General features: G+C 55.4%; 4 protein-coding genes; 2 read left to right on the top strand and 2 right to left on the bottom strand.

Annotated features, from left to right (window-relative positions):
• Positions 1-12342: 12342 nt before the first annotated feature.
• On the top strand, positions 12343-13594 carry CHC_T00002604001 (hypothetical protein). XM_005713690.1 is given in 2 exon segments: positions 12343-13515; positions 13516-13594. The coding sequence occupies 1 exon segment, from the start codon at positions 12343-12345 to the stop codon at positions 13513-13515; it is 1173 nt and encodes a 390-aa protein (XP_005713747.1). The 3' UTR covers positions 13516-13594.
• Positions 13595-14376: 782 nt separating this feature from the next.
• CHC_T00002603001 (hypothetical protein) lies at positions 14377-16380 on the top strand. Its single transcript, XM_005713689.1, has one exon. The coding sequence runs from the start codon at positions 14377-14379 to the stop codon at positions 16378-16380; it is 2004 nt and encodes a 667-aa protein (XP_005713746.1).
• An 82-nt stretch (positions 16381-16462) lies between these two features.
• CHC_T00002602001 (hypothetical protein) lies at positions 16463-18149 on the bottom strand. The gene is made up of 4 exons (XM_005713688.1): positions 18076-18149; positions 17007-17707; positions 16825-16913; positions 16463-16687 (listed from the first exon to the last, which is right to left on the bottom strand). The coding sequence occupies exons 1-4, from the start codon at positions 18147-18149 to the stop codon at positions 16463-16465; spliced, it is 1089 nt and encodes a 362-aa protein (XP_005713745.1).
• A 7-nt stretch (positions 18150-18156) lies between these two features.
• Positions 18157-19573, bottom strand: CHC_T00002601001 (hypothetical protein). XM_005713687.1 is given in 2 exon segments: positions 18157-18547; positions 18548-19573. The coding sequence occupies 1 exon segment, from the start codon at positions 19571-19573 to the stop codon at positions 18548-18550; it is 1026 nt and encodes a 341-aa protein (XP_005713744.1). The 3' UTR covers positions 18157-18547.
• Between the last annotated feature and the right edge of the window lie 565 nt (positions 19574-20138).

Raw genomic sequence — 20138 nt, 5'->3', positions numbered from 1 at the left:
CAGCGAGCGAGCGGACCGGAACTGTCCGCTAAATTGAGGACCCAGCGTAGGGCCTCGTGATCCGTGCGAAGGTTGAACGCGCTTCCGTATAGGTACGGCCGTAGGGTGAGGATGCTCCACACTACGGCCAAGCATTACTTTTCGGTAGTCGTATAATTGCGCTCCACGTCGGTCAACGCGCGGCTTCAGTATCCTATCGGTCGAGCACCTCCATTGGGTTGCTCCTGCAGAAGGGCGCAACCCACTTGGTGTCCGCACGCGTCGGTGTTCAGCGTATATTTCCGTCCGTAGCGGGCAGCGCGAGGATTGGCGGCGACACGAAGCGCCGCTTCAATTCCTCAAACGCCGCGTATTCCGCATCGGTTAAGATCTCGAACTGGTAGGGTTGATTCTTGCCGGTCTTCTTATTCAGCGGCGCGGCGATCTTCGCGAATCCTTGCACAAACCTTCGGTAAACGTTGCACATCCCGAGAAAGGATCCCAGATTCGTTTGGTTCGTAGGCGCGCGAGCGCGCTCGATCGCGATGACGTTGCGTCGCTCCACCTCCAACCGTCCCGGACGAATGACGTGCCCGAGATAGGTTACGGGGGTGTCGAAAAACGCGCACTTCGCCAACTTTAGCGACACGCCCGCGGTATGTAGAAGCCGTAGTACCTCGCGAACGTGTGCCATTTGTTCCGTAACTGTTCGCAAGTAGACAAGGACGTCATCGAGGTAGACCAACGCGGTCTCCCATTTCACGCGGGACAGGATGATGTCGACCGCTCGTTGAAATGTCGCCGGCGCGTTTTTGAGACCGAACGGCATGCGTAGAATGCGGTAGAGACCCGAATGCGACACGAGCGTTGTTTTATCGCGGTCCTCCTCGGCGATCTTCACCTGCCAATACCCGCTATTACAGTCTAGCGTGGTAAAGACAGTGGCATCGCCGAGCGAGTCGATACATTCGTCCATGCGCGGTAGTGGGTAGGAGTCGCGAACCGTAACGGCGTTTAGCTTGCGATAGTCCACGCAGAACCGCATGGTCCCGTCCATTTTAGGGACGAAGAACACGGGGCTCGCCCACTCGGCCGATGTCGGTTCGATGACTCCCGCGCGCAGCATGCCGTCGATTTCCTTCTTCTCCTTCTCGCGCGCGATGGGTCCGGCTCGGTAGGGTGCTTGGTAGATCGGCTTCGCACCGGGCTTCAGCTCGATGCGATGCTTCGTAGCATCGATCTTACCCAAGTGGCCGGACCACATGTCCTTGAACTCGGACAGCATGTCCATAATTTCCGACCGGACGGTACTATCTTCTGCACAAATATGGACGTCTTCTTCCCACGAGCGGGTCTTCTCCGCGTCCGTATCGGTCCGCTCATCCGCGTTAGCGGGATTGCCACTGTGGGCGTCGTCCGTTTCCGGTTCTTCGCGTCGCGCGTCTCCTCCCGTAGCGGTAGTGGATTTAATTCTGCCATCGTCCGTAACGGGTCCTTCTCGTCGCGCACATTCCCCCGCAGGTGAGGAATTAATCCTGCCTTCGTCCGTAGCGGATTCTTTGCGACGCGCGTATCCTTCCGTAGCGGTGGAGGATTGTCTTCTGCCATCGTACGTAACTGGTTGTTCGCGTCGCGCCTGTTCCTCCGTAGCGGTCGAGGAATTATTTTTGTTCCCTCCCCCTTCCTTAGCGTCGGCCTCTCCGGGGACCGGCACGCCAAGTGTCAGGATATGTGTGGGGGATGGCAACGCGAGACCAACAACGGTATGCTTGGGGACGTGGGCCGCGCGGCTTCCGAAGTTGCTAACAAGCACCGTAAACGGCTCGCCCGGGAAGAGGTCCATGACGCCCTGGGCCATCAGGCATAAGTTCTTATGCGCCGTTTTGGGGTCGTTTTGCAGGAAGCAAAGCCCCCCAACCGGTGTTACGACGCGTACCATCGCTTGGGTCATCGGGGGTATCGTGACCCCCTTGACCATGCGAATTTCCCGTGACGGTACGTTCGTCGGGAACTGCACGCGCTTCCGGTCGGCCCAATTTTCCTCCTGCGGGAGCTGCTGCGACAGTCCCCTCGAGGCCATCTTGCGGTCGTGCCTCGAGGATGTGACTCCCGTCAGCGCTACGGACGGCGCATGATGGAACAGCACCTTCCTCTACGGTGGCAGGATCGCCTTCACGTAGCGATCCAGGAACGTGGTTCCGAGGATACAGTCCACTGCGAGGTTGGTGACGACCAAGAACGGTACGCGCGCGACGAACTCACCAATCCGGACGTACAGCTTGAGCTCGCCGAGGGCCTTCATCGACCTATTCGAAGCGTCGATGAGCGGCGGGCTTCGCGCGGACTGGATGGCAGCGCGCCACGGTTCTGCCACACAGCGTAGGTGGATTAGATTCGGGCCGGCGCCCGAATCTAGAACCGGAGTGATGGCGCACATCATGGCGCGTCGTTGTCCGACCGTTGCAGTGACCTTATAATTTTGCTTCTTGAAGAAGCAAATTGCCGCTTCGTCCCTTCGGCTCCGCGATGGCGCGCGTACCGAAGCGGTCGACGGGGTGCCTTGTTTATTGAGGCTTGGCACGGGGAGGATCGTCGACGCCTCTACGCGTCCTGCCCGGCTTCCCCCGTCAACCCAAGGTCCTCGGGCCCCTCGTCCGTCAGCGGTAGCGCGGGTTCTTCCGATTGGACGGCCTCGCGCGGCTCGACCACGTTGATGCCCGTGGGAGCCTGCGCACGCGAATTTCGCCACGCGGTCGGCAGTTGGCGTTCGAACGGCGAACCCGGGGGGAGACCTTGACAGATCCGAAGCTTTTGATAATTGGCCTCGCAGGTCTGCAAAAGCTTCGAACGCAGCGCGCTATCCGCCACCAAAGGACATTGCTCCTGTCGGTGGGTCAGGTCCAGACAGAACCGACACGGCGGGGGTCCATGTAATCCTTGGTTGAAGAACCGGACCCGCTGGTTCTCTACTGGCCTTCCGTACGGATGTGCGCGCGCGTCACCGTGTTGGGCGGGCGCCATCGGCGCGCCCGCCAAAGACGAGGCAGGTGACGGATGGTAGCTAGTCGGCGGCGAGCTAAGCGAGCTCGGCGTCGCCGACTGGTCCGTCACCGCCAGTATCTCCGCCGTTTCGGTTCTGCGGCTGTCAGGAGTTCAGACAGGGACTCGACCGACAGCACGGGCCTTGTCCGCGCGTTGCGCGTGAATCTTCTCACCGAATCGGACGGTTCTTGAGGCGACGCGAGCGAGGTCGCCTGTCTTCGAGCCGAGCGGTGCGTCTCGCCTATCGCTTGCGCGTAGCGTGCCATCTCTTGGTAGTCCACGCCCGGATGCGTCGCGAGATAATTCCGCACCTGCGCGCACGTCGCTGGCAAAAGTCCCTCAACAAAAAGGGACTTCAGGCGCCTGTCCGAAAATACGGTTTCGCAGCGCAACGCCTTGTCCCACAACTGGTTACTGTACACCTCCTCCGTCATATTAGAGCTCTGACGGAAGGAGGTGACATCACTGACCGCTTCGGAAATAACTTCGTCAGTCGCGTACGTGCGCAATAAAAAGTTAACAACTTCCGCGTAGGTTTCGAGCATATCGCGCTGCTCGGCATCGACCGCCATGGTGTTTCCGTGTATCCTGGACTGGAGCAAGACGTGAGCCTGCCCAGTCAAATAGAACTAGAAACACCATACGGCCGCGCCTTCGCTGACCCCATTGTGATCGCAGGCCATCTTGAAGCGCGCGAGAAACCCTAGCACCGCCATTAGATCTTGACCACCGAATGTGTGGGTTTTCAGCTGGACGTCCAACTTCTTCCGATATCGGTTAACTCGCCGCGCGGTACTGGCGTTGTAGCGCGCGCTGCGATTTTCCAGTCTATACGTGCGGTAGTCGACGGCCTTGGTGAACAGGTCGTTCAGCGGTCTGATCACCGGCAACCGATTCGGATCCCGCCTCGGGGCAGACCGGCGATCTCTGCCCCTGCGATGGAGGTCTCCTTCTCCGCCGGGACTACTGTAGCCCTCCGGATCGGAGTCTCCTCGCCGGAACCGACGTCAGTCGCGCGCATTGCGGCCTCTGCGGTCGCCTCTGCGCGATCCGTCCGACTCGGTGTCCTCGTCATTGGAGGGGTATCCACCTCCTCCGGCATCGCCGTATCGCGTATAGCGTCCTTCGCGGTTATCACCGGAGGGGTAACCAACCCCTCCGGCATCGCGGTATGGCGTGTAGTGTGGTATAACTACCTTCGTCCCGACCACTCGGAACGAGGGGGGTTAGAGGTAAGGGAGCGCGCGACGCTGGGTAACCCACGCGAGCGCGAACCGTACGGAAGGACTCGAAAAGAGGGAAGGCTCACGTGGCCGGTGACGCGCAGCCGGTCGGTGGTGTCAGATCCGGACGGCCGGTCACGGGTTAGAAGCCTGAGACTTAGAGGTAAAACCGGACGGAGTTAGCAAAAAGCCGTAAAGGGAAGGGAGGCGAGTCTGCCCCCGTTTACTGGAACGGGGCAGGTGCCCCTGGTCTTAACCCCTCAGTGGGACGCCAGGACACCTGTCCCGCTACAGTAGCTGTTACATACTGTATACCAGCTACTGTACTAAATTGGCTAATTTGTGCCATTAACCACTAATTGCTAATTACTTACCGGATGGTCGCACACGTGTGCCCGTGGCCACGGCCGGCGCCAACGGTTGTGTCACGTGTACGCCGTGGACGTACTACTGTGCTCGCAGCGGGCGCGTGCACGATTACTACAGTAGTAACCGCCCGTCTCGGGGTTCTCATCTCCCACCGGGGGTCGCGGTGTGGAGTTGTACCACATGTAGCGTCCGTCGCGGTTATCATCGGAGGGGTAACCGACCCCTCCGCCATCGCAGTATCGCGCGTAGCGTCCGTCGCGGTTCTTGCGCGTCGCCCTGTGGCGACGTCTTGTGTCTTCTTCCTCGGAGGGGTTTTCTGTACCCTCCGAGGTGTAGCCTTGAGCGCCGGGTGCGCTTCTTCTCCTCGACCGATACGGCTGTCGCTTTTCTGTGGCGAAGCGCCCCAGGCGGTTTTCTGTCCCACGGGGGCCAGCCGTATCGGCGAGTACGGGAGGGCCATTTTCTGTGGGCCCTCCTGTAGCACCATAAATTGGTGGGAGGTAAATGGTCTTACCCTCCGAGTGAGGGGCCATTGTACCGATCCTGGGTGCGGCGCCGATCGGTTCAGCGTGCGGTAGCGTAGGGTCCGGAGCAGTTGAGTCGCGCTGCTCGCGTGCGTCGACTCCTGCTCTGGCGAAGGTTGTGGCCAGACGATTGGCCACGGCGGAGCTGATCGCTCCCTTTAGAGCCGTGCCGGACGGGGATTCTTCATCCACAGTGGTGAGCGCGGTCACCACCTCGCATTGGACTTGAGCGGGTAGAAGTTCGTCCAAAAGCGGTGGTATCGCGCTGCGTACGTGCGCGTCCACGAGCGCGGGCACCGTTCGGTCGAGGCATACGCGCGCTACCTGGGGGAGCTCCGTAGTGAGGAACTCCTCGACCCAGGCTTGGATGCGCGGCTGAATCGCGTCGACCATCCATTGGACGCGATTCTCAGTGCCTGCCGACACGGTCGGCGTAACATGCGATGCGGACGCTCGCGTGCGGTCCGGTCGCGGTGGCGGTCGCAGCAGGGCTTCCGGGTTCTCCACCCAAGGGCGCGGTGCGCCACTGCCACTGCGTGTGCTCAGACGCCCGGAGGCGGAGTCTCCCCCTTGATCCGGTCGGTTCATCGTCGAATACGCTTCGCGATCGACGCGGTGATTTCTCAACCTTTTCCGTCCCTACTGTTCTGCACGCGATCGAACGACTACGCATGCCGCTCAACCTCTAGAGTTATCGCCACCACAAGAGTACCAAATGTGGGATAACTCCTCTCTGCCCTGGGTTGGGTGAGAGGCGGAGGCTTTAGCAAGGGAGCACGCGGCGCGGACGCGACGCGCCAATTGAACCGATCGGACGAGCTCGCGAAAAGAGAGTGGCTCACTGGCCAGTTACGTGCAGTCGCCCCGTGGTGCGTGAACGGGAGCGACCGGTAACGGGTTAGAAGCCAGCGCGCGCGACAGACAACCGAAAACGGACGTACGTAGGCGCAAAAGGGACGGGGGCGAGCTTGCCCCCGTTTACTGGTGGGGACGGGTGCCAGGTCCTAGCCCCGCAGAGGGACGCCTCAGACACCTGTCCCAGTACAGTAGTACAGTACCTGCCGCCTAGTGCGTGCCGGGTACTGTACACAATTAAAAAACTAGCTCCATAATGGCTACTACCGCACGGACGCTGCTACTACACGTGTGCACTACTGTACACGCGTGTTGCTTACAGACTACCGCACGGACGACACGTGTGCTAACGCGCACACGTAACACGCGTAGACTACCGCTCGGACGACACGAGCGCTACTGTACACGTACCCCAGATTACGACCGCTCGGCATGCGCGCGCGCTCGCTACACGTGGGCACAGCCGCCCATGGGTATACCGTATACGGCCGTCTGATGACCTCCGTGCGCTCGCACCGGTCTACAACTACTAAAATCGTTGTCTGTGTGTCTGTCTGTATGTCCTTGCCCTCCCGCGTTGCCATTGGCGCTACCGTGACAAGTGGCGGCCACGGGCGGGGCCTGGCCGCAGGCCAGGCCGCCACGGGGATACGTGGCGGTGACAAGTGGCGACAAGTGTAACATTTTAAATTAAAATTACTGTGCGGACTGCGGGGCGGGGCCCCACTACAGTACAGGCTGACAAGTGGCGACAAGTTAAATTTTAAAATTAAAATAACTGTGCGGACTGCCGAGCGCGGCCACGCTACAGTACACTACAAATTTTAGCCCGGATCCGTTTAAACCGCGCCACGCGGATCTACATTGTGGGCGGAACTGGGGCGGGCACTGCGAGCACGTGAAGGCGGTGTGGTAGATGGACGCGTACGACAGGGGGGCGGACGCGTGAGACACGGGGCTGCCCGAAATACCGGAGGTTCGTAGCGACGTGAGCGGGGCGGTGGTGCGCGGGGGGCTGTGCGTGGGGGGGGCCGGAATTCTTCAAAGCGGAGTTGCGCAGCGCGTGGTGCTCCGACTTTGGGGGGCGGATGTGGATGCGCGGCGACGAGGAAGTGCGGGTCGGGGCGGCGACGGGCGGCGATAGGGACGGTGGGCTGCAAGATGATGGTGGGCGGAGGGCGGTTTTGGGTGTGCGGCGATGACGTGGAGGAGATGTGGGCTGGGGCAGCGATGGGGACGGTGGGGGAGGGTAGGTGGGGGGCGCCGAGGCGGGGCGGCATGGATCGCCACACTCGCGCGTGCGCGTGGAGGAGCGGAGGGCGCAGGAGCGGACCGGGCCAGAGCTGGACGGCGTGGAGTACTACAAGAGTCTTCAACCGGGCGCGCGTGCCGGGCGGCGGGGGAGGCGGGACGGCGAGCGGGCTTCAACTGGGCGCGCGTGTTGGGAGGTGGGGGAGGCGCGACGGCGAGCGGGCGCTAACTGGGTTGCTCAGAGACGGTGACGGACGTGGTGTGCCGGGTAGCAGCGGAGACAGGCGTTGACGCCGTGGTGGGCGAGTGCGGCGGGTGGGACGGGCGTGCGCGCGAGATCGCGGATGCGGTGTGCATGCAGCTCGAGGCAAAGCGGTTCCAAGCGGCTGCGGAGACTCTGCTGGACTGGCAGGCGGGCGAAGCGCGCGTGGTGGCGAGCTGCGTGGAGCTTCTGCGCAACATGAGCGGGCAGCACGCGGCGAAGAGCGCCGTGCGCGGCGAGATGTGGCGGGCGACGTGCGTGGTGGGTGGCAGTGGCGGGGCAGACGGACGCGCGCGTGGCAGAGACGTTCTGCGGGCTGGTGGGCGGGGTGTGCCTGCGGCGCGGGGACGTAGTGGACGGGTGCGCTTGGCAAGGGGCGTTCGAGGTAGTGGTGAGAGCGGTGGCGCGGAGGGCGGCGGCGCGGGCCGCGGGCGTCACGGAGGTGCGAAGAACGGGGAAAGTGGTCGCTGCGAGCCGGGCAGGTGTCGCAGCCGGCGGTGCAGGAGGGCGCGCGCAGGCGGGTGGGTGCCAGGAGCCGCTGCCAGGTAGCAGTGTTAGGCGGAAGCGAGCGGCGGAGTGGAGGGCAGCGGCGCTGACCATGTTTGCGGGCTGCAGGGACCGAACCGCGGCCGGGGGGGAAGGCGACACAGGCGGGCAGCGGCGCTGAGGGCAGCGGCGCGGACCGGGCGCGACGCGCAGGGGCGAGTAACGTGTGGCAGGACGAGGGGGCAAGGGGCGACAAAGACCGGAGAGAAGACGGGAGAGTTAGCGCAGAAGGAAGGAGAGAAGCGGGGCGGGGAACGACAGCGTGTGCAGAACGAGGAGCGGAGGAGGAAGGGACTTGGCTTGGCGCTCGAAGCGCGCACGGAGCCCACTTGTCAATATACTACAAAATCAACCCGCATAACGCACAGTGACGTCATTTGTCGAGGGGGTTTCGGACCCTAGAAACCGGGATCGTGTGGGGAAGACACTCGGAGTCCGGAATCGATGAAAATCTACACCTCGACGCCCGAGGTGGTTACTGTCGGCAGATGGCGCTGGAGTCTCGGGGCAAAGAGCTTCAGGGTGATGTTGCGCAGCCGCAGTCCTTCTCACACAAATCGCACGGATACCACGTTTTACTTGATCCCACGTTTAGCTTGTTTTCTGCAGTAATGCTATTTGTGCATACAAACCGGAACGCACGATGATGCATGCCTCCAGACTCCCGGCCGAAACACGATTCATACTCAATGAAAAAAGCAGACAGTCACGGAGGCTCCCTCCCCGCAGAAATCATGCTTGAAACATGACATCACATGCGCTCACTGTCTGTCTCTCCAACGATGAATCTCGAATCTTACATCCACACTCAAATAAATGCAGCTCTCCGCATCAGTACAACAAGCACACGTAATGAACCAGACTGTGTGCTCCCCCTTTCCCTTCCCCACATCCACCGCCAACCTTAACTGACCGCACCGACCGCACCGACCGCCCCGACCACACCGACCACACCGACCACACCAACTGCACCAACTGCACCGACGCCTCCGACGCAACCGCTTCAACCTTGCTTCAATTTGGTTTGGGAAATGGTTCACGAATACGAGTTTTTTTTTTTTCGTTTGAAAGGTAAGTCTCGCAAGCGTCCCGGCGACTGCACCAAAGAACATATGTCAAATGGGCAGTCTCCCTGCCTGCGAGACTTACCGCAACAGCGCTTGAGAAAGGTGCTGTTGCTAACGCGAGTCACGGCATGTTTTTTCGGGGCTTTTCATTCTTTCTGTTTGCTTTTCTTTCCTATTTCTGCGACGTACTGGCACGGGTTCTTTTTTGCCGTGCAGGCGACCGACTGGCACGGGGACTTTTTTTGTACGTTCCAGGACGTCCATCTTGGTCTTTCAGGTGAAGCACGTGAGAGGTACGGTTTACTCGCAGACGTATACGCAGACGAAAGGGCGATCTGAAAATGCGCTTTGCTGTTTTGTCTTTCTCTTCTCGATGCTATATGTTTCAATACCGTGTTTGTAGTAGATGGTAAGATATAGTTTCAGAGCTTGGAACATCGAAACCTTTGAACCTTGAAGACGAGCAAATTTTGAGCCATGATTGAGATATTTCAAAACTGCGGTTACGAGGGCTGAATCATGTTTGGATGTTTCAATAGAGGCAGAAGCAATGGGGAATCAAGCTGCTACTGCTTCAAAATTGTGATCTACTTGTGCAGCTTGAAAAAGTCCACGAACGGATCACGTTCTACTCGACTTCTAAAGACTGTATTGCATAAACCCTGAGGCAGATATCGGATATCCATTCGTCACGGTGTGAAATTTAAAAGTTTACAGTCGCTTGTAAAGGCATGTAAAAAATGTGCTTACTAACAAATTCGACGAAGCAGCTCGGATTCTCTTTTATCTAGCTACTTTCGCGCGACGTGCCTTGACAAACATCGCACACTTCTTGATTCGATCGCAATTATCCATGGCATTCTCCTGAAAGCACATTTACCGACAGCTCGTCCCCTCCGCCAACTAACATACCCATGACAGTTTTTCACGAACAGAGTAGACGTTTACAGTGGCTGATTCACAGCTCTAGTGTCTATCCGACTGGAGCATGTCCTCAAACGAAGGAGGCGATGTTCTCATATGAAGACAACTCTATTTTTGCAAAAAATAAATAATCGAACATTTTAAAAAGCTATCTTGGACACTATTTCCTTAACGTGCTTGCTTTCGGCAATAGGATCTCGCAGAGAGGCGGGATAACAGCTTTGCATATGCAGAGAGATTAAGAATTTAATACACACTGAGTACCTAGTTCCCTGTTTAAACTGACGTTTTTCGTTTCGAAGTTATTTTACATGCGGTTTTAAGGTGGTTTAATAAAGCATCTTTTCTAAACATGTCTAAAAACGACCAGGAAAGATATGCAATTCTCAAAAAGTTCTTTCTGGTCCCATGGCAGAAGCCTAGTACGGTGGCGGGGGTATCTTTTTCTTTCATGTCGAGAAAGCGCAAATCAAGAAAAAATATGTCGAAAAGTGTCCTCATAGAGAGAACAATGGTCGGACAGACACCAGTGTTCAATTGTTTTCTAGAGTAGACACCTACTCTAGAAAACAACTGACCTCATATGATGCTACTTTTCAAACTATTTTTTCTCGACTTGCGGTTGCTCAACAAGAAGGGAAAAGATACTCTCGCCACCGCAGTTGACTTATGCGTCGCGGAAGGATGGAGTTTAGTGAGATTTGCACGTGTTTTCCAGCCATTTTGAGAATCCCTAAAAAGAAGCCTTTTTGACCAACCTCAAAACATTTTGTGTTGATATCTTCGAAACCAAACGCCTTTTTAAAATTTCAATCGACCATTGAAACATCATTAGATTCTTAGTCTTTCTATGTATTGACAACTGCTTTCCCATTGCTTTGCAAGATGTTATTATCGAGACCCCATATGATGCAAATCGGTTGTTGTCTAGACACTAGCTACTAGTGTCTATCGGATCGTTAGTCCTCATATGAGGACCCGAGTTATTTTGTTTTTTCTAGACAACGCAAACCGCGATTTAAATTCTGCTTTTTTGCAACTAAAAGTCCATCACCGCAGGTAAAACACCTGCTCGTTAATTCTAGAGAAAGGAATTCGTTGGCGCACATAAAGCTGTTCAAAAGAAAAAAAATGCCTTACAGTACTCATGTTTCTTTAAGCTAACTTCATACCAGTAGCATAGAGACGTCTCGTAGAGTGCTTTCTATTCGGTTTTACCTTCACGAAATATTTCTGACATCGACATTTCCGGCATTGTGAAGGCATCAATATATTTTCATTCAATCAACAGAAAACAGAACCCGCAATGCTGCCGATTCTTAAGAAAAACAGCCGTAGTGGGCCGAGACAACTTCGCCTGTTACTATGACTGCCGTGCTACAAGATTCACAACCAGATCTGTTGGCGCTCTAGATTATATCACAACTTGTCGCAGCGAAAAAAAAAAAAAAAAAAAAAAACGGCGAGAAATTTGCTTGAACTGCGGCGCCCAGGGACAACATGTCCGAAATGAATAAATCAGCGCAGCCACAGAGAGCGAACTTTTCCTTGCGCAATATGAAGAGGCCTTGTTAACATAAGGTGCTCTTTCTATATTCTGTGACAAAGTGCTCTCAAGTGTAAAAGCCCACACTGTCATTGAGGCTAAGGCGCCAGACCATTTCAAGAAGACTGCGGCGTTCAGTCCTGCGAAGCAGATCGAACAGGAATCCAATGCGAAACAGGCCGCACAGAAGCGTAATTTTTAATGTACATTGATGACCCATTCTGTCATTGACTCTTCATGCCACTTTTTGTCTCCTTTGGACTCGAATTATGTTGTGAAGCTGAGCCCTTAAAGTTGCACTCTGTGTCTTATAGAGCACAACAGGATTGGCGGTTTTTAGCGGAGTAGAGCCGTTGGAAAACGCCTTTTCGGAGTGGCTAATGATAGTCGCGGCAGAATGAAGAAGTGTGCGGGTCTGTATAACTGCGCTTCGTGCAGAAGTGAGAAAGTCAAAGAGAAGCAGAATGGCAATCGCTCACTGATCACTGCTACGGGGTTTCAATAAAATAGCCATGATACAGTTTAAAAAACAAAACAAAAAAACATTCTCGTTTTGGGGAATCGACCAGAGTTATTGCCCTACCCCACTTCTCTGTCCCTTTTAATCGCCATCCACGGCATAGGGAACGCCGACAGCTTTGATCTCCCCTCGGAGAACGGGAATACGTGAAGTGAGGGGTGTGGGGCATTGCGCTCTGCGACTGCTTATAAAACTTCTCATTATCTCGCGAGAAATCGCGGTGACCCCGCCATCATGTTGACATCTGGGTTCCGGGTTAGGCATGTTGCGCGTCGTTTGTTTTCTTGCAGCTCAACCGTGACGGCATCGGAGCCCGCCCTACGATCGAGAAGTAGCGACACTCTAGCCTCAGCGCGAGGCCGTGTTCCGGCCTCTATCTGGGCAAAGACATCGGCGCAACTGCACCTTCGCCGCAATCACCCGCTCAACACTCTACGCAAGCATATCGAGGCGTACATTCACGAAAAGTATCCGTCCACTTTCCGCATGCATTCATCATTGCCCCCCGTTGTCTCGACAGTGCAGTGTTTTGACGATTTGCGCGTACCACTAGGTCACGTGAGTCGCGCTCCTACAGACACCTATTATGTTGACGATACAACGCTGTTACGAACGCACATGACCGCGCATGATGTGGAACTACTTGCTGCGGGAGAGACTGCATTTCTTCTGTGTGGAGATGTGTACCGCCGCGATACAGTCGATCGCACGCATTACCCTGTATTCCATCAAGTGGACGCTGCCCGACTCTTTCCGTCGGGGACGTCGCGCAAACAAGTAGAGGAAGATCTCAAGCAGACCTTATCCGGGCTGGCGAAGGCACTCTTTGGTGATGTAGAGATGAGATGGGTTGAGGGATACTTTCCTTTCACTCATCCGAGTTTTGAGCTCGAAGTGGCGTGGCAGGGGGAATGGTTGGAAGTGCTAGGGTGCGGGCTTCTGCACAGAGAGGTGCTGCAGCGGGGTGGGGTGAGTGACGATGTGGAGGGGTGGGCTTTTGGCATGGGACTTGAACGGTTGGCTATGGTGTTGTTTGGCGTACCAGATATAAGGCTGTTCTGGTCGGAAGATGAACGCTTTCTTGGGCAATTCAATGAAAGGGGGATCGAAGCACGGTACAAACCATTTTCAGTCTTTCCGGCTGTTGAGAAGGACGTGTCGTTCTGGGTGGAGGATATTAGTAGGTTTCATGAGAATGACATACATGAATTAGCCAGGGAAGTATGTGGGGATTTGGTGGAGAACGTCAAGGTAGTAGATACGTTCAAGAAGGGTGGGAGTCTGAGTCTCTGTTTCAGAATAACTTTTAGAAGCATGGAGAAGACCTTAACTCACGCCGAGGTGAATAAGTTGTATAATGAGTTTAGAACACAGATTTCGGAGACTTTGCCTGTCACCTTAAGGTAGAGAAGTAAGGGTGGCAGTCACTGGAATTCTCTGTCAGTACGCGCACTAGAGCTCGGAGTTCGAATGTACATTATCCTAACTATCCGGTGCAGAGCAACGTTGGCGACGACATTTGGTTTTCTAGTTTGTCCATGTGCTACAGTGCTCTTGACTAGCGCTATATTGCCCAAACAAGATAGCTTGGCAGTCAGGTTTTCAGCGATGTGTGGGAGCACCTTTTTGAGGTGCAAGTGATCGGAGTTGGAATAACAGGTAAGGACACCGATATGGCATCATGAGAAGAAATGGTACACACCTACATCAAGATGTAGGCTGCAAAAACATTCGAAGGATAAGGCGAGATTCAAGGTCACATTGATCAATTCGTTTGCAGCGCACGATCGCCGTCGATATGGTATCCTTAGGCTGCTTGTTTCAAAGATGCACCTGTGAATGTGTTGAAGCTTTCGTGAGCGTTTTCCGCGAGAAGTGCGCTTTCCTGCGTTTGTGTAGAGAAGCACTCTTCTCGTGGAAACCGCATTGTCGTAGTCTGACCATTCAGATGCAGTCTTAAAAAATACACATTTAAAATTCGTGAAGATAGGAATTGATCCGTGCATGACGATGCTCTCGTACCACGGTGTTGACTTTCTCACCAATCTCAACTTCGCGAAGGCCGGTGCCAGGACCTTCCTCATCATCATTCGCTGCATTGCAGTGGCTAGTCTGAAAGGGCTGGGAGCTGTTGCGCGCGAAGAAGAAAGCCGAGTAAAGCCTCGTTTGCACAGTTTCATTCGACAAGAGTGGCGTACCGCATTTCCGTTCCAAGGCTCCCACAGCCTCTGAGGTTGGACCCATTGCAAGCGTCTTCGCAAAGTGCAGATGAATCTAAAGGCTGGCTCTGTGGTCGATGCAAAAAAGCCCGGTGGTCGACGCAAGTCTGCCGCGGTCCAAGAAGATGCGCGTAAGGGCGTGGACACTCACGTCAAAGTCAAATTCAAGGGCGACGCTATCGTTTATTGTATACCATGGAAGGATATTAACGCACAGCATTTGATTAAAGCAAAGCCCCCGAATGCAGAAGCGGCAGGCAAGCCCTTGGTTGTGGTTATTAACGAGGAAAATCAAGACGTGGCACCGCGGGAAAATGTGCAATCGACGCCGTTTGCTCCGACGGCAACTTTGCGACTTGGTGGAGATGATCCCCCAAGCGGCGGGGGTCAAGCGCGAGTGACGCAAACTGGCCGGAATGAGACTTTGTATTCAGTACAGAAGAGATGGCGGTTTCCACAGCCTCTGGACCTACCGGCGAGAGATGCTAGGGTGCCGGCGTCTTCGTTCACTCCTCGTTTTAACAGAGAAAATGTCAACTCTCCAGATAATGAAAGCCATGGGATGCGGAGTGATTCTAACGGCGGGCCGAACGGGGGCCTGGCTGGGGAGTCTCCGTCCCGCAAGCACAAGGAAAGCCTTCTTGAATTTACGCTCCGTAGTCCTCTACGTCAAGAAAAACGTGATGCACCTCTTTATCGATTTTCGGACGAGATTCGCGGGACGCCCACTTCAAGGCCTGATTCACGTCCTTCTCAGTTTTCATACCCCGCGAAGAGACAACGAACTGACCATGGCATGCCTGGAACAAATGGTGTGATATCAGAAGTTGGATCTTATCAAAGCAAGGGACATGTGACATCGATGGTGACTCCAATTTCCCGCCATCCTGCAGGGTCTTTGGAAGGTGTTTCCGTATCCCGATACCGCGAGGAGTGGAAAACTGCCGAATACCGGATTCCGCGGACCAGATTACAACACCAACACAACTCCGAGCTATGGCCACCTCACCCGCATGTACCACCTCCGCGCGGAGACTTTTTTGCTTCAAATTCGAATCGGTACCGAAGCATTACGGGTTCACGAGTTGTCGAGAACCATGCGCCAAACGCTCGTTTGCGAAAGAAAATTGACAGTTTCCGAGACGAGCGCATCATTTCAATAAAGCGTCAGCCGGCAAGTCCAGTTGCTAAATGTTTTCAAGGAAGTGAGCCATTCCCGAGGGAAGATCCCGGCTCTCTGGAATTACCCAAGAGTTCATTCGAAGCAATGGAAATCTGTGAGAAGCTCATTAAGGAAAGCAAAGAGAGTGACTCTGTTGATCAAGCATCTGAAGAAGCTGAGACGGAAGAAACCACGATAGAGTATGTGGCTCTTCGAAGCGCCGCTACGAGAAGGCGGTGCAAGTCGAAACCGAAAAGATGGCGAGCCAGAGCACTTCCCCACGTGCGAGTAAGTGGGCTTCCACAGCCTGCGAGTGATCAAGGTACGAATCAAGAAGAATTGGTGGCTTGCGAGACGTCAGGACTTCGCATCTGCCATTGCGAGTGCGGCAATCCTCTTGGTAAGGGTAGAGCACTTCAATGTGGGATGTGTGGACTTTGGTATCACAAAGGCTGCGTTCGAAGTCATGACGTGATAGAAAAATGGGATAAGCCGATGGACGACCCAAAATTGTTTATGTGCGACAGGTGCGCAGAAAAAGTAATTACGGAGAAAAGCATTCTAGCGAGATCCAAAGACGACGATATTTCCGCGCAAGCCGTGGAGAAACCGGAGTCCTTCTTCTTTGCACAAACCGCTATTGTTTATGACGGCCGCGGTGGCCCTTTAACGGCTCCAAATCACTGGAATGTCATGGTTACGCCCGAAGGACGAGAAAGTCGCAGCAGCGTGGCATGGAGGGCCAGGATCCCATTGACGGAGAATGATATCAACGCCCGGGCAGAGAACGTCGAACTGCTCAGGGCTGGCGTGCGACGCCCGTCAATAGGACAGCAAGAGCGAGATACAATTGACTCTCGCTTCACTGAAAGCATCTTGCACTGTACATAAATGACTGCGTCAGTATCCCGGTGCGGAGAATTCGCAGATGCGTGCGTGAGACATTGTTTTCTTGGGTATATAGGGAGTATTCTCATCCTCTCGTTGCAGAATATTTTCCCGGTGGGACCCCAAGCGTCGTCCTAATCTTGTCGTAGCAAGTGAAGCTGATGGACATAGCAGGAGCTGTCTTCAAAAAGTTCAGGGAAACCCCTCTGTACAGGCCTTTGAGACCTTCCTTCCTGCTGATATACATAATGGCGCTGCCAATTGAAAAGCTAACAAATCTACTCCCTTTTGAGGCCGCTCTCAAAAACGCCTGTTTGAGTGCGCAGTCGAATGGAATGGACAAGGTGGCGCGCGGGACATCATGATGGGAAAGAAAGTTGGTCAGTGGGCCGCGTGCTTTGCGAGTAACCCTCGGACCAATTCTTTCAAGGAAATGGATTGACGCACCTTTTCTTGTTCAGTCATAAGGTCTGGCCTATGTAAAGCTTGCAACCTACGACGTACAAGGTCGAACGGATAGGTGCAGCATTGGGCGACTGGGGTCATTAATACGCGCGATTCAAAAAGAGAGAGTCAGATTGGTTGCTTTGCGCGCGAGTGTAGAACATGACACAGGCTTTGAATCGTACCTAGTCCGGCTGATCCGCCGCATACCAGGGACGTCAAAACGGGAGCATGCTCAGAAATGCCGCGAGTGTCTGCAAATCGTTTCAGAATGCCGAATGACAGAAAGCTGATTCCTGCGTACGGAATGACACCAACAAGCGTAGGATACATGCCGCGGTACAAAGAATGCATCCCCTCTTCGCGTCCGATAGTATACAGAGTGGCAAGTATACCCAACCTCCTGACGGGCTTTGTAGATGCATCGCTGGCGACCTGGACCGCGAGCACAGTTCTCGCCAAATCGATGGGGTATGTACATAAGACGCTCGTAGACCCCGCCATAGCGCCCGCGATGAACCTTTTCGCGGGGCTGGGGTTATCCGAGCGGAAGACGTAATGCGACAATTCGCGGTGATAAAACTCGAACGACTGGTACTGGACGGCGGCGTACGGCATGATGCGAACGACGGTGGCGGAGTTGCCCCTGAAGAAGCCGGGGATTCCCTCGGTGCGCCAGATGGTGCGCATGGAGTCCCAGACGGAGCCGCGGTAGCGCTTCCAGCCGTACATCTGGGAGACCTGCATGAGGATCTTGGTGCGGTCGAACGGGGCCACGGCCGTCTTAGCGACGGCGCCCGAGACGGCGCCCGCCGCGAGCGTCTTGAGCGAGGCGTAGGGGACGGGGGCCGCGCCTTCCGCAGAGGCTGCTGGTTGGGACGCCATGCTGCACGCTCATGTTCGTGCGGATGGCGGCGAGGGGGCGGTCGGTGAATGCGCAGGGAGCATGAAGGCGCGGGTGAATTGTTGGCAGGCACGGGAGCACGGCAGAGCCCGGGTGAGATAAGGTTGATGCGCACCGAGGAGCCGAGGTTTATTAGAGGTTTGCACGAGCTTATCATACCGTACGGTATTGGCGACGTGCGCACATTCACCAATCATCGCGCCAGTAACGGACTCGTGACTCTTGTCGTGGAAGCGACGACCACTGCACCGATTTGTTGATGGGAATGGCGGGCCGCAATTAACGTCCATTGAGTTCAGTCGAACAGAGGCAGAGCAAATTGTTGAGCAAGCCTCTTTAGCGTGCTTCACAGCCGCACGCTGCATCTAAAAGCACGCGACGGGCAGCGACGGGCAAGGCTTCGGGAAGACGGGATCTGCTGCATGGACGAATGAGAAAACTAAAATTTACGTGGATAAATCTTACAAGTTGCATCACTCGGTCAACAAGTGGAGTTCAACAATGCTCACAAGCAGTCCTCCCAAGTATGATTAATTCACGGCGATGCAACACCGCGATCGAAGCAGTCTATATTTGTTTTCACGAAAGCATAAAAGCCTCTGAAGGTTGACGAAAAAAAGAAGAACAAGTTACATGGTTCATCAATCGCGTTTGACCGTTAAAGAATCGAGTAAGTTGTTGTTGTGCGGCAGAAGCTGGACTGTAGCCGATCTCTGGTGCGCATGCAGAAGATGCGGGTTATCTATTTGCAAGACGGATTGGGCGAGTGTTCAATGCTGTTAACCATGCCGAAGCACTGCGTCGGCTTGTCCATGGCGTGTGTCATGGGCTGTTGAGATTCATCACTTTTCGCTTGCCGCGCTCCTTGATCTCTCGCGCTTCGCGCTCCGAGTCGAAGTAGTTGAGTTCGATGTTCAACTTGGTGATGTTTTTCTCCTCCGTGCGGGCGACATTTGCAAACTCGCCAATGACGCGGTCGTCCAACATAAAGTCCAAGCTCGTGTCTTCCGCAAAGTCTTGCAGCAGTTCCTCGGCACTGGTGACAACTTGCCCGATTCTGATGTGCGGCTCGCCGCGCCTCCCCTTTTGAAAGAAGGAAAATTTTATCCTGCGCTTCGGCGTCATGCCCAGTACGAACTCGGCCTGCCTCAGTTGGAATGGTTTGAACACGATTTGGTGCTTGCTCTTCGTGAGATTGACGATGGCGAGCTTCTTCACGACGTCGCTCCGATACACAATGCCCCAGGTCTTGTCGTCGCGCTCCCTCGAAATGACGAGAAACATCTTGGCGAATTGGTACTTGCCGTCGTTCTTCCGCGGGGTCATGGCGGCGACATGAAAGTCGAAGGTGGTATTGGAGCCGCGCGGGGAGTGGTGCGGGAGTGCCTCGCCCATAAAGCATATAGAGCCGGCGACTTTTTGGGACTTCTTCCTCAGCAGCTCGACCTGGACCCTGGTGCCAAAGGTGCGGACGAGCTCCCTGACGGAGATACAGGCGATTCCAATGACGTCCTCGTGGCCCAGGCCGTCCCTTTTATGGTAGCAAATGACCTTGAGCAGGTCCTCGGACAAATTGGAGTCCTGCTCATAAAAGACGCGGAAGCCCTCCGGATACTCCGGGTTGGGGTCGTCCTTGATGATGGCGGTCTTCCCTAGCAGCTCCCACGCCGAGTCCGGGCCGTTCCGCTGGCGGCAGATGGTGGCGTACGAGTTGATGCCGTCGCTGAGCAGGTCGCGGAACGAAAGGGCGGCTATCTTGACCTGCAGCAGGAAGGACTTGCCGGCGTCGGCCGCGTCCTCATCCCATGTGAGAAACCAATTGGCGGCAGCCTCGGGTCGAAACACCATGGAAGGTAGTGTGAAGAAAGGGGGAGGGGAGGGGAGGGGGGAGGGGGGAGGGGAGTGGTTGCAGGGGTGCGGGACGGTGGCGAAGTGCAACGGCAGGAGGGATGCGGGGCGGTGCGGACGTGGTGCGGTGGAGGAGATAAGAGAGATTTCGTGGCCGGGGTGGAAAAAGCTTTTGGCGGCGCGTGTGTTACGGGGCGGAATTTCCGAAAAATCGAGAGGTGGCGAAAATGGGGCGCATTGCTGGCCTCGCTCCGTACGCGCCTGCCCTGCCGCGGCGTTGTTTTCGCGTAGAAAGAGTGCGGATTCCGCGCCGCCCTTCCGGAAAGGAGCGGCAAGGGGATGGGGAGAGGGGAAGGGGAGAGGGGAAGCAGAACGGTGGGGGGGGGGGACCGATACCCACGATATAGTCAACGTGATGCCGATCGCACCAGTTCAGCATCCGGGGGCGACAAAAGTGACTATCACCTCGTAACACAATGCGCGTATCGGGCCAGTACAGGCGGATAAAGCGCACCAGTAACGCCGGGATGGCCTAGCTGTGATGGCTGTCATTGGGGTCTTTGGA

This window comes from Chondrus crispus, genomic scaffold, assembly GCF_000350225.1.
Source record: "Chondrus crispus Stackhouse genomic scaffold, scaffold_145, whole genome shotgun sequence".
NCBI classification, from domain to species: domain Eukaryota; phylum Rhodophyta; class Florideophyceae; order Gigartinales; family Gigartinaceae; genus Chondrus; species Chondrus crispus.
Note: the sequence above shows the minus strand (reverse complement) of the source record. Positions and strands in the feature narration are given on the sequence as shown.

What these genes read in the sequence shown, in the direction of transcription:
- CHC_T00002604001 (XM_005713690.1), top strand. Translation starts at nt 12,343, where the DNA reads ATGTTGACATCTGGGTTCCGGGTTAGGCATGTTGCGCGTCGTTTGTTT.
- CHC_T00002603001 (XM_005713689.1), top strand. Translation starts at nt 14,377, where the DNA reads ATGAATCTAAAGGCTGGCTCTGTGGTCGATGCAAAAAAGCCCGGTGGT.
- CHC_T00002602001 (XM_005713688.1), bottom strand. Translation starts at nt 18,149, where the DNA reads ATGCAGCAGATCCCGTCTTCCCGAAGCCTTGCCCGTCGCTGCCCGTCG. An exon ending in TTTAGATGCAGCGTGCGGCT is followed by an intron (nt 17,708 to 18,075) that starts GTGAAGCACGCT and finishes ATGAGCGTGCAG; the next exon opens with CATGGCGTCCCAACCAGCAG. An exon ending in CGGCGGATCAGCCGGACTAG is followed by an intron (nt 16,914 to 17,006) that starts GTACGATTCAAA and finishes TAATGACCCCAG; the next exon opens with TCGCCCAATGCTGCACCTAT.
- CHC_T00002601001 (XM_005713687.1), bottom strand. Translation starts at nt 19,573, where the DNA reads ATGGTGTTTCGACCCGAGGCTGCCGCCAATTGGTTTCTCACATGGGAT.